The sequence below is a fragment of the Microtus oregoni genome, unplaced genomic scaffold (assembly GCF_018167655.1).
Source record: "Microtus oregoni isolate MIOR12 unplaced genomic scaffold, Mior012 000009F_ref0000495, whole genome shotgun sequence".
Lineage (NCBI taxonomy): Eukaryota > Metazoa > Chordata > Mammalia > Rodentia > Cricetidae > Microtus > Microtus oregoni.
In genome coordinates, this window is record NW_024543068.1 from 11400491 (window position 1) to 11417679 (window position 17189).

A 17189-nucleotide genomic window follows, 5' to 3' on the forward strand; every position below is an offset into this window, starting at 1 on the left:
TATAATGCACACGCTTTTAAAATATGTGTTGTGGATAGCACAGAAGACGGAAGGAAACAATGGGACTCACCCTGCAGTGCAAGGTCCCCACATCATATACACGTAGGTTAGGAATTTGTAGTCTAGCTCCTAGAGTAGCCACTGCAAGAATGATATAAAAAGCTACACACAAAAAGCCAAGGATAGAATGAAGAGGGGACATAACTCTCTATTACACTGGACAAAAGTATGTGGCCAGCAATGTTTCCGTCTGGCACTGATTACAGCCTCAGGAGCCTTCTCATGTGAGGTATCACTGCTAAATGAGTGTTTTACTATCAGCCGGCTCCACGGGAATTACTGGCATGCAGACAATGAGAAGAGGTCCGGTCCGCATTCACCACGCGTTCTCTCCATCTCTGGCCTCTCCTAAACCCTGGCTTTCTTCCACAGATTTATTTTGTTTTTCTTGCAGCTCTTTCAAGTAGAGCCTGCTCCAGCAAGTCTCACAAAAGAATGCCTCTACCTCACTCCCCCAAGCTCCTCCTGACCTTGACTTCTAAACAATTACAAAATAAGTTTTTTGTTTTTTTCTGAGCTCTGGCTATTCAGTTCACAAGTCTCTTTTATTCTCCATCGTGGTCACTAAAAATTGCCTAAGTAAACAATGATTGTTCTGGTCAGTTTTTATTGTCAGTTTAACACAACCTAGAGTCACATGGGAAGGGGGAACCTCAGCTGAGGAATTACTCATGGTTAGACTGGCTTGCGGCCAAGCCTGTGAGTACCTTGATTGATGAGTGATGTGGGAGGGCCTAGCCCTCTGTGGGCGGCACCATTCCTAGGCAGATGGGCCCAGGTAATATATAATAAAGTTGGCAGAGCCTGAACAGGTAAATGAACCAGAGAGAGAGAGAGAGAGAGAGAGAGAGAGAGAGAGAGAGAGAGAGAGAGAGAGTATGTGTTGTATGGGAGATTGAATTCTCCATAACCACTGGTTAAGACAAAAACCAGAATGGGGTACTGGGGAAATGGAAGGAAAACAAGGGAAGGCCAAAAAGAGAGGGAGAGATGCCAAGGGAGCTAAGGGGCCCTTATCATTTGGTAGGGAATACAGACATGTCAAAGTCTACTTGCTGGATTCTTCCAGCACATTCTTACTGAACCCAGTCTGAATGTGGTTCTGTGCAGGCACACATAGCCAGACAGACTGCCCCAGAATCTGTAGAGATGCCCCCATTACTAGGTCCAGTAAACTGCCTTCCTGGACTCTCTAAGGGGTGTCTAGCACTGCTGACCCCTCCTCCTTTGTGACATTCTTAGGTACCTTGGCTTATGCACACCCCAGATGTCTCCTCTCCTCTCTGGTCACTCAACATCTTTTTATAGACTGGCTTACCTATGTGTTCTTTAACTGTGGGTATGTCTCAGTTTCTACCTGTTCCTCGACTTCTCACGGGGCCTCTTCTCTTCTGAGCCTACAGACTCTCTAATTGGGAGCACAGCTTCTGCTCACCACCTGAATGTTAGTGATGTCAGCCCTGAACTTGGCATATTCAAGCACCTCACAGAAAAACCTCCTGGGCATCACCCACTGGCAGTCCTGCAGGTTTCTCAAACTGGTGCACCGCTATCGAACACAGAGCCCTCCTATGCTTCTTCTCTGTTCCTTTAACCAGAACTGAGAACTTTCCAGGCGCCAGGACCAGGGCCAGAGGAAGCAAAGTAGGAACGCCTAAAGTTTACAATTGATGGCTTAAATAATTACACAAACTACAGCTATCCACCGGAAGAGGGAAAAAGTCAAAGAACATTATGAAAATGCAGCGAGGGCACCAGCTTAAACAGACAAATTTATTTTTAAAAGAGCAACACGCAACTTGAACCCGAGAATACGAGCAGAGGTGTAGGGCTGAGGAGATGGCTCAGTGCCTGCTGTGCAAGCAGGAGGGCCTGAGTTTGAATCCCCAGCACCTACATATTAATAAAAGCCAAGCATGGCTATATATGACTGCAACCCCAGTGCTGGGATTGGAGACAGGCAGATCCTGGGAGCTTACTGGCTAGTCAGCCTAAGCAAAATGGTAAGTTTCAGGTTCAATGAGAGACCTTATCTCAAGGGAACAAGGCACAGAGCAATAAGGGAGACATCTGACCCCCTCACATGGCCCCGGCATGGGTACGTGTGCCTGTGCATGTGAGCACACACACACAAGAGTAGTGGTTATTATTCTGATCTATGGGACGACACAGTTGGGGGATGGGATAGAGTCCACAGAGAATCCAGAAGCAAATAACAGAGTTCAGCTCCACTGTGACAGGTGAGTGCTCCGAAGTGAGGCTGGAGATGTGCAAAGAAAGAATTTCCCAGGGTCTAGTGGGAGTAACAAGCATTTACACACATACACACACACAGGGAGGGTTTGGCTATGACTAGCCTGGAACTCACTATGTAGAACAGGCTGACTTCAAACTTACAGTATTTCTTCTGCCTCAGCCTCCTGAGTACTGGGGTTTCAGGCATGAGCTACAGCAGTCAGAATTTTTTTTAAACTTCTGAGAATAATGGGTGCCTATCGTGGGCGGAACCTGGAGTGGTGCACACTTGGAATTGCTCCGTGAGCCCCGTTATGGGCTTCGGAATGAGAGCTGCTGCACGCTTGTTCAGGACGACTCCAGCTGAGCCTCAGGACACTGGGCATACAAGGGAAGGACCAGTCACCAGGCCACCCACACGGGACCTCGATGACACCGCAGTGGCACAAGCCATTTCTCCAATTCCATCTTGTTTTCCTTCACAGAATGTAATTCGAAGCCAGGGCTTCTGAGGAGTCCGCTCTGGAAGCCTCGCCTAAACAGAAGTCAGTTCTCATTACAACACAAGCATCGTTACCATTAAAAGATTCTCCTACCAAGAAAGACTGCTGAGCATGGGCCAGCAGTCCACTTACTCCACAGGCGTCAGACCAACTTGAATGCTACAGCACTGAGATTCTCGGGCCCAGCTCAGAGGTTTTCCTGACCCGAGAAAAGAATGTGACAGGAAGGGTTTGGTTTCAAACCCATGGGGCACTGGCAACTCTCAGCACAAACCCGACTTGCCACACGCTCTCCCTGCCTCCAGAACGCACTCCGTTTACAGGAGAAACCTGCCTTCTCTTCTGCCCTTAACTGAGTCTCAGCTCAAACATGGCTTCTTTCTGGAGAGTCGATCTGGGTGCCCTGGGCTGAAGAGCCTTGCAGCTGGTGACTTCTCGCGCTGATGGGCTCCCACTTTTCACAGCTTCTTTGCAGGCTCCCAGACCAAGGTTCTAGAAGACCTTGTGTCCGTGAATATGCAGGACCTGGTACACAGTGGCTTTCAGACAAGCTTTATAAGTGAATAAATGTTACCTCTTATTCAAGGCCACTGAAATCACCAAGGTCACTCCTGTCCTCATCTCCTCCTCAGGCCCTCAGAATGACTGAGGAGTGTGTCAACTGCTAAGGATTATTCTTTGGAAGGCAGACAAGTACCGGATAATAACTGGCCAATAGTATAAGCAGGCATGCTCACAGGGGAGACAAAATGGGTCTCCATAAATTCTCTCCGAAGATCCCCATCCAAATTTTGTTTTTTGGGATGTTTTGTTTGTTTGTTTTGAGGGGATGCCCTAAGGATCAGTTAGTTCTGTGAATTATGAACACTGCTGACTCTTGACCAGACCTGCAAATTTAGGAAAAATTGGTAACAGGTTCTAATTTTCACGGCACAGATAAATGTCAATAGTGACTGCATGTCTTGGACGCTGCTCTAGAACCATACACATTCTCTCAGCTAACCCCCAGGAGCCCTGTGAGGTAAGTGTCGCCACCATGTCCACTCAGCAGATGAAACAGGCTGAGTAGGGTAAGTAACCTATGAAGAGGGACACCTAGCCAATGGCAGAGCTGGGGTTAAAGGTAAAAAGACAACCCTCACCTTTTGGGACAGATAATGACAAGAGATGGCTTACTGACACACTGGGCTAGCCCCTGGTATATATTTCAGATGAGAGTCTTAAAGACTTGGTGAGCACCACCCTTCCTCATGGGACATGGATGAAGCTAAGAAGACAGTGTTGCTCTCCTGAGACAGCCAGAAAGCTTTACAGGCTGAAGCTGGGGCTGGACAAGACTCTGAGATGCTGAATTTGAACTGTGAGTCCCCACTGACAGGACATTCCCGCCCACACAGCAGCCGAGCCTGGGGATGGGTCAGTGATGGACATCTGCCCACCCAGAAGGAGAGCCCCAAACTGAGGCATTCGAAGCACGACATAAATATGAAGTGTGGAAAACGCGTTCCTTGTGAACAGCTCCACATCAGATTCCCCGCATCCCTCTCTGGCAACGTTATCAGAGGCATCATTCAACTCAGGCGATTGGAGAAGGGGCTACGAAAAAGGCTGAAAAATGTGACCAATCATGAGAGTTATTTTTGTGAGAAAGGAGAAAAATGTCACCAAAAAGGGTCAGTAGATAACCCTATTGGGCTGAAAATAACCGCCCTGCTGGCAGAGCAGCCAGGGGACAGGCCGAGGGCGAGGGACGTAACGCAAAGGGCCGCGGGAGCGCGGGCCGAGCGAGGTGGCTGGGGGATGAGGAAATTGGCCTAATTTGGGAACATGAGCCCAGCAACATTTCTCAGATTCCTGGGCAAGATTCTGGCTAACTTTGAGCTCTGTGTCCTCAAGAGGAACACTGAGGGTATGGGGGGGGGGGGGGAGGGAACAGCTGTGTCTCCAACGCTGCTCTCCACAAGGATAAGGGTGACCAAATGAGGACTCACTCCCTCTGCAGAGGACACCCGTGGTCTCTCTGCTCGCTGCCAAAGTCCCTTCTTCATGGAATGGAGAGGTGGTCTGTACACCCACCTGCAGGGCAGCAGGTAGAAGAGGGCAGAGTAGCTGGCTTACAGGCAGAGATGAGCTGAGGGCTCTGGACGGTTACCCAGCCTCTCCTGAGTGAGGTAACGGCACTTACTTCAACAGGCATCTTGAGGCTTTTCTGGGTTGCCACGTGGGCTTAGCACACAGGCAGCAATGGTCTCAATGGTGGCTCTGATTTCTATCTGCAAATTAAAAGCTCAGGCCAGAAGCCACTTTATATAAGCAAGGCAGAAACGCACATCCGTAGCGAAACCAGCCTCGGAGCGTTTTGCCAAAGACGACTCTTGCCCAAACTCAGCGTAACATAACTGGATGGCCCAGGGCTTCTCTCAGAGGAGTTATGTAAGATTCCTTTGAGTCAGCAGAACGGCTTGTCAGGTAGGAACAACCACTGTCAACTGCCACGGCTGCTCTTCCTCAGACAGGCCGTAGAGCTAGCTCCCAGCAAAGCCCTCTCCTAATTGAAATTACTGCCCAGCTGATTTACTAACACACCTGATCCAAGCCCAATTTGTGACCAGTGAGATAGACAAACAGACACAGACACACACACACAATGGTTGTGAGTCTTTTTCATTGCTCCTCATTTCTTGGAGGCTCCATGACTAGATACTATATTACCTACTACGCTTACACTGCCCAGTGTGAGCTCCATGACAATCCTAAAGAACCAGGGGACTGGGGCAATGGCTAGGTTGGTGAAGTGCTTGCCATGTAAGCAGGAGGACCTGTGTGCAATCCCCAGCACAGCACCTAGGTAGAAACCAGGTACAGTGGCTCACATCTGTAAACCATAGAATGTCAGGGATGTCAGGGGGGGACAGACAGATCCCTGGAGCTCTCTGGCTGGCCATCTTAGTGGACTGGATGAATTCCAGGTTTAGCGAGAGACCATGCCCCCCAAAATAAGATGGAGAGTGATCAAGAAAGACACCCTACATCAACCTCTGATATACATACGCTCACATGAAAAAGTCCATACACCACACACACACACACGCATGCACATACTCATATACCCAGACAGAAAGAATATGGCACAACTCCAACGGACTCCAAGCCAGAAAAATGACAAAGGAGCTCATCTCCTTCTTAATTCAGGAAAACCAGGCGGTTCCGTTCTCTGAAATCTCAACCTAAGTCTAAATCTCTCCATATGGGCCAAGGTCCCATCACTTGGGTTGAACCACATGTGTTCCACAGACAGAAAGCCCCTAAATGGTGACCAGTGAAGCTGGAAGAAGACCACCAAGGGGAGACTTTCCCGGGCAACTCACTTAGGCACACTGGGACACAAGACAGTGTTTTCATGGAGCCACACACAACTTGAAGGAATTGGAGAGGAATGTGGGGAAGGGAGTTAGCCAAAAATAGAATTCTTTCCTTCCTTATCCAAGTCTATTTAAAAATTTTGTATAAGTTCTAATTTCTAATGTCAAGTTAGTTTGTATCAACCACTGTGTATGTGTGTGTGTCTGTCTGTGTATCTTTGTCTATGTCTCTATAGGCTCATGGAGACCAAATGTTGACATCAGGTGTAGGGTTTCTCACTGAACCTGGAGCTCACTGATTGCCAGTGCTCAAGCCCCAGGGACTCTCCTGTCTCCACTTTCCAGTGCTGGGTTACAGGTGAGCACCGCTGAGCCTGGTTTTTAGGTAGGTGCCGGGGCTCTAACACAGGCCTCCTTGTGTTGGCACAGTGTGCTGGTCTGAACAAGAGTGGTCGCCACAGACTCAACTCCTGCGTCTGTCCTCAGCTGCAGGGACTGCTGGGGAAGGATTAGGAGGTGTGTCGCACTGGGTGGGCTTTGGGGCTTCAAAAGACTCAAGTCATTTCCATTGTGATTTTAGCCCCCTCAGGATGTGAGCTCTTGGTGGGGAGGGTGCAGGGCACACATGGGAGAATTTGAAGGAAGGAAAGGAAGGAGGGGGTGATGTAATTATAATCTCAAAATAATTTTTTTAAATGTGAGCTCTCAGCTGCTGCTCCAGCTGTCTGTCCTGCCTACTGCCAGGCTCCCCACTATGATGGCGATAAATTTCCTGTCCCTCTGGAACCGTAGGCTCCAAATAAACCCTTCCCCCGTAAGTTGCCTTGGTCATGGAGTTTACCACAGCAACAGCAAAGTAGCTAACACACATGGCGAGCCCTTTACTGGCTGAGTCAGCTCCCAGCCCCGTCAGGTCAACTCGGGAAAGCCTACTCCACAGCCTACTCTTCAGTCACCAAGGAACACCAATGCCCCAGATAAAAACTCCACCAAAACTCAGAGTAGTTGTTACAAGACCCAATTCTGACCGGATTAAAAGCTCTTTTTTAAAAGCGAGGGCAGTTATAAAACTGTGTGCTAACCAATAAAATGCAGCTACCCATATACCCTCTGAGCCACTGAGGTCTCCCGCTACTGTTTCCTGAGCAAAGGGGAGCATTTAACTGGATGCGCCCTGAACTTTTCCTGCCTAGAATGCAGATCCAACCCCTGGACAATCATCAGTCATCTTGCAACAGACTCTGAGAACTAAAGCCACAAGCTTCCAAAGGCACAGCAGGAAATGGGATGAGTTAGGGTGACACAGGATATGGCCCAGTGACCACATCCCCTCTGTCCTCCACTGAACTCCTCGAAAGTCAGTCCTATTTCAGCCAGACCAGAGCAAAGTGTCCGCTGGATGTAGCCAATTTCAGCGCTAACAGATGCAGAAGAATGCCTGGAAACCATCCCCAAACAGCACAGGTTTGAAACTCAGGAGGTATGGGCGCCATGCAAACCAAATGAGTCAAGTCTGGCGGTGTGTTAAAGTGAGAAGTGGCCAGACATGGAGGCGCATGCTTGCAATCCCAGCACTCAAGAGGCTGAAGCGGAAAGACCTTGTCTGGTGTGTGAGGCCAACCTGAGCTACAAAGCAAACTGTCTCAGAACAAACAAGCAAGGAAACGAAAAGTTAAGAAATGACCAGGTGGTGGTGGCACCTGGGCCCTTCAGTCCCAGCACTTGGGAGGAGAGAAGGGAGAAGGGAGGAGAGAAGAGAGGAGAAGGAGGAAGAGGCAGAAGAGGCAGAAGAGGCGAAAGGAAGAAGAAGAAACTAGCAGCAGTAGTAATAGCAGTGATACAAGCTGGAAACAGTAGCACATGCCTGTAATTCCAGTTATTCAGAGGCTAAAGCAAGAGGAAGGCAAATTCAAGGACGTCCAGGGCAACTTAGTGAGATCATTTCATCCAAAATAAATAAATAAATAAAAAGAAAGGAAGGAGGGAAGAAAGGGAAGGAAGGAGAAAAAGAAGGAAGGGAGGGAGGGAGGGAGGGAGAGAAAGAAAGAGCTGGGCATGGCTCAATGGTAAGGCACTTGTCTAACACATGCAAGGCCTTGGGTTCCATCCCTAGCATTACAAATAAAGACAGGCAGATGAAAAGCAGCAAACTGGAGAGGCCTAGTCACCCATAAGGAAGTGGTGCCAGTGCCCTGGCCAATTGCTGCCATGCAGAAATGCCAGTCCACGGGTCTCATTGGGAAGAACTTCTGATTTCCAAGGGAAACCCCAGATCTGGGTTTTTACATCAGGTTTCTCAATTTTATAACTACTAACCTTTCACGTTTTCTTCTTTTTAAAGTCTAACTGTATAAGTCGAACACAAGGTAGCTGCAGCGCTGTCAAGAAGCCTCGGCAGATAAAGAGCTTGCGGTGCAAGCCTGGGTGACCTGAGTTCAATCCCCGAACCCATGGCGGAAGGAGAGAACCAGCTCAGAATGCCTGGGGCCTGGATTCCAGCGTGGGAACTGCACCCGGCCCTAACCATCCTCCCTCAATAGAACAGCAGAGTGTAGTTCATTCACTCACCCGCGTGCGGAATGCTGAATGAGCGGGGGCTTGCACAACGCTTCCAGCTTGCCAAAGTGCTTAAATGCCTAGCTCACTTGATCCCCACATTCAGCTACTGGCACTGTGATCACCATTTGGCAAATGACAAGATGGAGGATTCCAGAGATTAACGGATTTAAGAGCCAAGCAATTAGAAGAGCCAGTGGCAAGCCCGGCATCTCTGCTTCCTTCTTCCACGGCCCAATTCATCCAGCTCACTTTAAAATAACTATTTATTTCAGACTAATTCCTACTTGACTCTAAAGTACCACCAGTCTGTCTGACAGTTCCCAGGTACCACGCTTAGGGTTTTTTAGGGATATCTCCACTAAATAAAGTCAGCGAAGGGATAAAAATAAACATACCAAGTAGTGTGCTCAGAACTGGGTGTGAATGGGCACAAATCCTGGATCTAATTTTAGAAAGAAATGGCCAAGGAGTCTCACATAGCCCAGGGAGTATATGGTCCAATGGAAGACTGTTCACACTGCTTCAAACCCCAAGGCCTCAGGAGAGGGGAGGGAGGCATCCTGGAATCCTGCTGAGCACCAGAGAGATAAGGAGCAGAATGCCTTTTCATAACGACTTGGAAGGAAGATGCAGAGTCAGCAACAGATGTGCAATACGCGCGCGCACACACACACAGACTGCCAGCATTTCTTAGCAGGTGAGGCAGTGCTGATCCATATCCTGCCAGCCTCTGCCAGCTTTGACGAGGTGCCAGTTATCCGTTTAGATTGGTCATATGACCTACAGGCCCTGATACCCTCCCTAGGGTCTTCTGCTGATGGAGAAGAGTCAGCTGCCAGATTTTACATGTTGGCGTCATGGTTACCATAATCATTCCTCATACTCATGCTTCTACAGTGAGCAGGAAAATGAAAGCTCTGCAGACAGGATCACATAAAAAGTTTAAGAAACTGGTGACGTCATTTCTGATGCAGGGGAAACATCTCCGCTTATGTGATCTGTAAGTACAGTGTGTCTGGGTCGTGCACACCTATGGTCTGCCGGGCTTCTCAGCTCAGGTCCCCTCGGCCACCTGCCATAAACTGTTAATGACCAAGAAGCCAGGTTTCCTACTATCTGGTGACTCATTCTCTAGTGGAGCAGAGATGGAGCAGAAAGATGTGGGCCTGTCCCAAGGCAGGGACTGTAAAAGCAGGAGGAGGCGGTCCTAAGAAGATAGCCTACAGAGGTCAGGGAAATGGGAAGGCAAAGGCTGTCCAAATGAAGGGAGCTGACTGAACCCTGGATTTCCCACACTTCACAAGGAAGCTGGATCACTCTATAAGGGTCAAGGCCAACTGGAAAAGCTGCCAGAAGGCAGAGGTGGCCCAATCTCCTTCCCGCCTGAGATGCTAGGAGACAGTGGTAGCTACTGGCAGCAAACCCCCAGTTGTGTGAGCCAATGTTATGGCACCAGTGTGCCTTCCTGGTGTTTATTCGGTGGAGATAAAAACTTTTAAGTGGTAAATTTGTTTGTATGCTATTCCAAAGTCACAAAAATGGCAGAACAGTCCTTTCTTGTTTTCTGAACTTGGACAAATGATATAACTTCCCTTGTTGAGGTTCCATGTTTGAATGTTACTCCCAGAATGTATGTTCTTTGAAGAAGATATAATTCTCTTTGCTGACATACCCCCATAAACAGAGTGCTACTTTGCTCACAACATTCAATAAATTGCAGTTGAATAAATCAAAAAAAAAAAAAAAACCTGGACAGCTTCTGCATTTTGAAGCTTCCCAGTGCCTCACTTCAGGCGGCATGAGAAACTCGCCAGGGCTAGGGATGTGCTCGGTTGGTAGAATGCTAGCCCCGCTAGCAGGAAGCCCTGAGTCTGATCCTAGGATCTGCAACAACAGGGTGTGGTAGTTCATGCCTGTAATCCCAGCTTTCAGGAGGTGGATCTCTGTGAGTTCGAGCCATCCTGGTTTACAAACTGAGTTCTAGAACAGCCAGGGCTGTAACACAGAAAAACCCTGTTTCAAAAAACCAAAAACCAAAACAAACAAACAAAATAAAAATTGTACACTATGAATTTGGAAAAACAAAAACAAAAAATGGTCCAGAATCTAGTAGGTCTCTAAGAAAAGATGTTCCCAGTAGGACAAATGTCCTAGAAAGGAACTTCCAAATCAAGACACGCAGAAAAGCTGGTACTCCAAACAAATACCGAGTACCACAGCCCTGCCCATTAAGAGTTCACTTATTCTTAAAGAACATTTCTCCACATCTTCTTGTTTCCTTTCTGTCTTTGTAGCACTCACCTCTCCAGTCTGAGTCAGAGAAGAATTCTTGCTACCGAAGAAATTCTCAGCTTGAGTTGACTCCTGTTGAGCTCGGCGGCCCATCTTGGCTCCCTGCAAGGAGATACAGAGCACAGATGATCGCATGTCATTTGAGGCCCTGTGGGTATGGTACAATGGGAAGCCAGGACTCAGGTTTGATGGCACGGTAGAGAACGGGATTTGAGGAACTTGGTTATACTCACAGAGGTTTCCCTAAATCCTTAAGAGAAAGTACCCAATTCTGTTTGGCAGAACAGGAAACGGACAGGTTCCTGATCATGAAATTTTCAAAAGCCAGTTACAGCGAAAGCAAAGTCACTATTCCACCCATGACACACAGAAACGCAGCTAGTGCCAGGCAGTGGTAGCACATGCCCCTGATCCCAGCACTTGGGAGGCAGAGACAGGCAGCTTTCCAGCCTGGTCTACAAGAACTAGTTCCAGGACAGCTAGGACTGTTACTCAGAGAAACCCTGTCGAGAGAGAGAGAGAGAGAGAGAGAGAGAGAGAGAGAGAGAGGAAGAAGAAGAAGAAGAAGAAGAAGAAGAAGAAGAAAGGAAGGAAGGAATAAATAAATAAATAAATAAATAAATAAATAAATGCAGCTAGCCTGGGCAGAAGCCTTAAGTCACAGCTAAGAGCTGATAGTAAATGCTCCCATCTCCTAGGCAGGCCTTCAGTGACAGCTACCAGACAGGCTTTCAGGGAGAATTCCTCAATTTCATAGTAGTTGACACCAAAGGAATTCAGAGGGACGTCTTGCCCTGCTAGTTGGATCAGCATCACCGGCCCCCACCCCCGTCACAACCAGCACAGGAATGCCGAGACATCATCTTTGGAAAGCAGAACACTTCAAGACTCTGAGTCACCAGATGAAACATTTGCAGGTGTGGGCAGGGGCTCTGTCTCAGCATCCCCCAGGACAGAAACAAAACTCCGAGGCACACTAATGGATGCTGAAGAGTGTCTGTGTGTGATCACTTACTTAAAACAAAATAGAAAACCATCATAGCGTAGCATTTTCGGGTCTCCTTTACCCTGACTCTGAGTCTCACAAGAAGTATGGACAAAGACTGAGGCTGACACCATTTTATAAAGGAGGAAACTGAGGCCCAAGGAAGTGATTAAGCAGCGATGTCTCCGTGTGACTTTGAATCCTGGGTTCATCACATAACACCCCACTGAAAACTCAGCACTAAGTCCTTTAAGAAGGAAGAAAAGGAGTGTTGCACCAAAAACGCTAAAGTTGATCTGGGCACCAGACTGCAGTTATCAATTCTTCAAGTTGTGATGCCAGTCTTTCAAGGATGAGGGGAATGGTGTTCCTGATAGTACAGCTCATTTCCCTCTCCAGGAAGGTGCACTGTTTTGTTGTCCAAGTGTGTCTGTAAACGCTGTTGACAAGGGATTTCTCTAACAACTGTTGGAGGCTATTTGAAGACCCTATAAATTGACAAGACAGGAAAACACTTTATAGCTTGAAATCCTGCTTTTTAAGGGTGTTCTGTTTACTGTCCTTCTCTCCCCACCCCCCAGGGCAAAGGTCAGTGGTGTTCTGTTCTCTGTGAGAACAAAGTCCGCACGCTAGAGCTCACTCCATATTTGTGTTAGAAGGACTAAATCACAACATTCACATCCCAGGTACTAGAAAGATTCATGTATCACAAAGACCCTGGTGGCCTCTGGTCCTTAGCTTTTTAAAAACCCTGCTCCAACATCAACTAATTGGCTCCGGCCCCTCATCTCCCTCCAACAGGTGCCTGTCTAGCACCTTGGAGGGTGTCGGATGCTACCAGGGCCCTTCAAAACCCCTGCGATTTTACAGCAGACACTAAGGACTTTCCAGGTGACCCAATCCTTCAAAGTGATCTCAGCTAACGAGACCTGGTGGAGGCTTTGGCAGTCAGAAAACACTGAATGTAGGTCTTCAATCAAGTCCTATTATCTACTGGCTATATGCCGGTCGTGGCCTGCGAGGGAAGAGCAGGGAAGGTCAGGCGGGGCGGTAAATGCTTTCCACGAATTCCCCATTTCACCTACACAGCAAAGCCTCATCCGTTCTACTTAGCGAGGAAGCCGGGGCTAAGTGCATTCTGGTTCATCATCAGGTTTTGTTTTGTTTTTACCCAGTTGTTACTCCTCCCCCCCCCCCCCCCCCCCCCACACACACGTTAATCTGGAGTATTGATTTCCAGTCCTGCCCCTAGCCACTTCTCTTCCTAGCAGCTTTTGGTAGAACTTCCGGGGACTAGACTCCAGGGCGAGGGCTGCCGTGGCTCGGGGCGCAGACCCTCCGTTATGACGGGATTTGCACTCGGGCGACTGGGACGGGGTCTGGCCCGACTCCAGGCTTCTCGGGGAGTCCGGCCATTTGTCCCACCCGTGAACTAGCCCCCAACCCCCATCATCACTCCTCACGGAGGTGGTCGAGCTGCGTCGTCTCTCCTCGCCCAGGTCCAGTAAATCGTCCATCTCCGCGGCCGTTGATGTCACTTCCTGGAAACAGGCGTCTCGACCGCGTCCCTAACAACGACCCCGCCCTTCCACCCCAGTATTTAAAGAGTCCGCCACACAGTTCCTGGGTGCTGCGTGTCACCTTCCAGTTTAAACCAGATCTTTCCTTAGCCAACTTTGTTTGACTTCGGGGAAAACAAAAATCTCCAGATAGCAAAATCCGCTAAGGTTAGCCTTGTGTTCTGCCTACGTGTGTAGATTTGATTAAATACGTTTGTGAGTGAGTGCAAGCACCGCTGTTGGTGATTATTCTGACCCTCCCATTCGCAACGTACAAAGGCCTTCAAATTACTGCTCAAGCGAAAGATGAAACAATCTCTGTGGAGGGCAGGACGCATGGTATTATTTCCATTTGACAGATATACACTAATGTAATAAATACCTTACAAAGTTTACAATGACTTGCAAAAATGTGGAGTATGTGACTTCTGCCTTCGAGAAGTGTGTTGAAAGCAGCGACACATTTATGCACGCCTGTAATTCCAGCACTCCGGAGTTAGGGGCAGGAAAATCGGGAGTTCAAGGTCATTCTCAGCTACTTAGTGAGCTTGGGAGGTAGGACTGGGTTATAGTGAAACTCTGTGTTTGAAAACAAAGTTTATTTAGAGGCCAGATTAAAATGTTCAATGCTCAAGTGCCAATCACTTTGAAAAGTATAACTATAGGCAAGCACGGGGACAGAGGCCTTGCTTGTCACTGCTACTCAGGTGGATCGTATGCCCAGGAGTTTGAGTCTAGGCTTAGCAGCAGCGTGAGGCCCTTCAAAAGAATAGAAAAGAAGATGCAACATTAGGGGTCTTACTTACTCTGAGCAATCCCACAAAGCGAGCAGCGCTAGATCCTCTATGCAGCAGGCAGATAGCTTGAAGAAAATAACTCCGAGCCAGGCAGTGGTGGCACATGCCTTTAATCCCAGCACTAGGGAGGTAGAAGCAGAAGCAGGCTGATCTCTGTGAGTTCGAGGCCAGCCTGGTCTACAAGAGCTAGTTCCAGGACAGGCTCCAAAGCTACAGAGAAACCCTGTCTCAAAAAACCAAAAAAGAAAAAGAAAAGAAAAGAACTCCAGGACTAAGTGTTGGGCCAGCCCTTGTGTCTTTCTGCGATGTTTTTTCCAGCACATAATGGCTGCCAGCCGTCCTAGTAGGCCTGCAAAAGGAGATATCCCACGGATTCCCGGCTTAGGGGGTAGTCCAGCTTGAGTCTTCATTGACTCGTATAACAGTCAACATCTCTGGCCAATTCCTGGCATTGGTCACCGGGACCCACAGGAAATGGAATGTGGATGGCTACAAGTTCAAAACGAGGAAATTGGGAGGACTGTCCCTAAAGCCGAATGACAAACATTACTGAAGTACCCAGCAAGTGACATCCAGCACAAGGATTCAGTCCCGTGCTCACTGAGTAAGACCAAACATTTTCATGCCCCATGACACCATGGCCTGGGAGTCTGAGGAGGTGATTTCTCATCATTGCTTTGTTTGACCTCAGTTTCCTCCCTTGGGATGACCTTTAGAGATTTCTCTGAGATCCTTACTTGTTTCTCAGCAAGAATATTTTGTTAGATTTTAATCTGATGCAACAATCATTGCCAAGAATCTCAGACAGCTTCGATATAGGCACTAACTATTCCCTTGTTCCTTCTTCCGTGGTGCTGGTTATGCAAGAAGGGATTAACACTTGGCTTTTTCAGTTTCTTGTAAGCTCCCGCCCACTTCTTCCCCAACTTTGAGAAGACAAAGGGTGAATGGTACTCACCCTGGGCAAAGAGAATCCCCAGCAAGCAGGGGCTGGCAAATCTTACCTAGCACTTGAATCATTTGAGAAGTGAATTTAAAAATATAGCTGCTCTCCAGACACAGGTGCAAGCGAGGCAGAGAGCGTATAGCCTGGAAGAGAAGTCCCTTGATGACTGCCTCCTGTGTTGTACAAAGTTAGCCCAAGAACCTCAGCCTCTGGGGTCACCCCATTTTAAATTTCAATATTCCCCAATCGGGGTACTCTCCTCCCTTCTCTGTCCCATCCCTCATACAATTTTATGTATTTAATGTTTAACACCCTCTCCCATTGGGAAATGCAAATTCCATAAAAGCAAGATCTGTTTTGTTTATTAACTTATCCTCTGTGCCTAAAACAGTGCAGGGCATGCAGTAAACAAAGGCTATCCTTCAGGGTTGAGGAGGTGGGTCATCAATTAAGAGCACACACTGCTCTTGCAGACGTCCAGGGCTGGATCTCAAGCATCTATGCTAGGCAGCTCACAACCTCCTGTAAATGGCTGCCCTTATCTGGCTTCCAAAGATACCCACATGCAAGTTCACAAGGACACACACACAATTAAAAAAAAAAACCTCTTTAAAAAATCTATTTCTCAGACTGGCGGTGGTGGTGAACACCTTTAATCCCAGCACTTGGGAGGCAGAGACAGATAGATCTTTGTGAGTTGGAGCTCAGCCTGGTCTACAGAGCGAGCTTCAGGACAACCAGGGTTATACAGAGAAACCCCATCTTGAAACAAAACAAAATAAAAAATTCTATTTCTCAGATTGCAGAAGCAAACATAGCAAAATCTGGCAATAAAAAGGCAGAGCTGAGGGCTGGAGAGATGGCTCAAATGGTTAAGAGCATTGCTTGCTCTTCCAAAGGTCCTGAGTTCAATTCCCGGCAACCACATGGTGGCTTACAACCATCTGTAATGAAGTCTAATACCCTCTTCTGGTCTGCAGACATATACACAGACAGAATATTGTATACATAACAAACAAATAAATAAATAAACCTCTTTTTTTAAAAAAAAGGCAGAGCTGAAATGGTGGTATCGATACCTAAAATCTGTGTGACCTTAAGGGAGTCATTTTTAAGGTCTCTGTACACCTAAATTTCCTAATTGAAATAATTGTCTTTCCAGATTGGACAGCCTGGAATAGACAACTCCGTTACCCAGACGCAGTGTGACCTTGAAAAAAGTGAACTGTGCCTACCGAGGTAAGTAAGGTAAGACATTAACACCCCTTCAATTGAGACTTCAAAGCGGGGCTCTCAGAAAGGGTCCAGGAAGGCCATGATGAGACTGGGAAGAAAGTGGGCAGCTCGATCTGGGTCTGGCCTAACTTAAGCTGCTCGTGGGGACGAAAAAAAAAGACTTAGGACCCGGTCGGGAAATGGGCTGGGGCCAGGTGCTGAGTGGGCCGGGAAGGGAGCTGCGCTCACTCGCACGTGGGACTGGGGACTTGACCGCGAGATCTGGTTGTACTCGTGGTCCTGCGAGGCCGAGCTACCGAGCCTCGTCACTGGCGGCCCGGCCTCGCCAGAGGGCACCCTCGGCCTTCCGGAAAACGCCACCATCTACCCAAGCTGCAGCCGCCCGGCTCCTGGATGGTCAATGAAGAACCGCAGCCAGGATCGCTGCTGAGCCCGGTCCCACCCTCCGGCCTGAAGAGGGTGGCCCTGCTACCCGGTCCCGTTCCCCAAGCAGACCTCGCGTGTGTCCCCGACCCGGCCAGGGGGCGAACGGGGACGCGGGGGAGGCGAGAGAGCGGGGCGGGGAGCGTGGACTGACAGCTGGCCCCGGCACAGAGGGGCCGGGGTAGCAGGAAGGAGGGGGCTCGGGAGTAACTTTCCAGAAAAACAGCCAGCG

The 17189-nt window shown here is 48.4% G+C and overlaps 1 protein-coding gene across 1 annotated transcript in view; it reads right to left on the minus strand.

Annotated features, from left to right (window-relative positions):
• Ift43 (intraflagellar transport 43) overlaps nucleotides 1–13531 on the minus strand; it is a 79802-nt gene extending 66271 nt beyond the window's left edge. Inside the window, exons 1-2 of the mRNA XM_041658435.1 lie at nucleotides 13460–13531; nucleotides 11021–11113 (exon numbers count right to left, since the gene is read on the minus strand). Of these exons, the coding sequence (XP_041514369.1) occupies nucleotides 11021–11113; nucleotides 13460–13513 (147 nt within the window). The 5' untranslated portion in view covers nucleotides 13514–13531. The remainder of the gene's footprint in view (nucleotides 1–11020; nucleotides 11114–13459) is intronic.
• Nucleotides 13532–17189: the final 3658 nt, after the last annotated feature.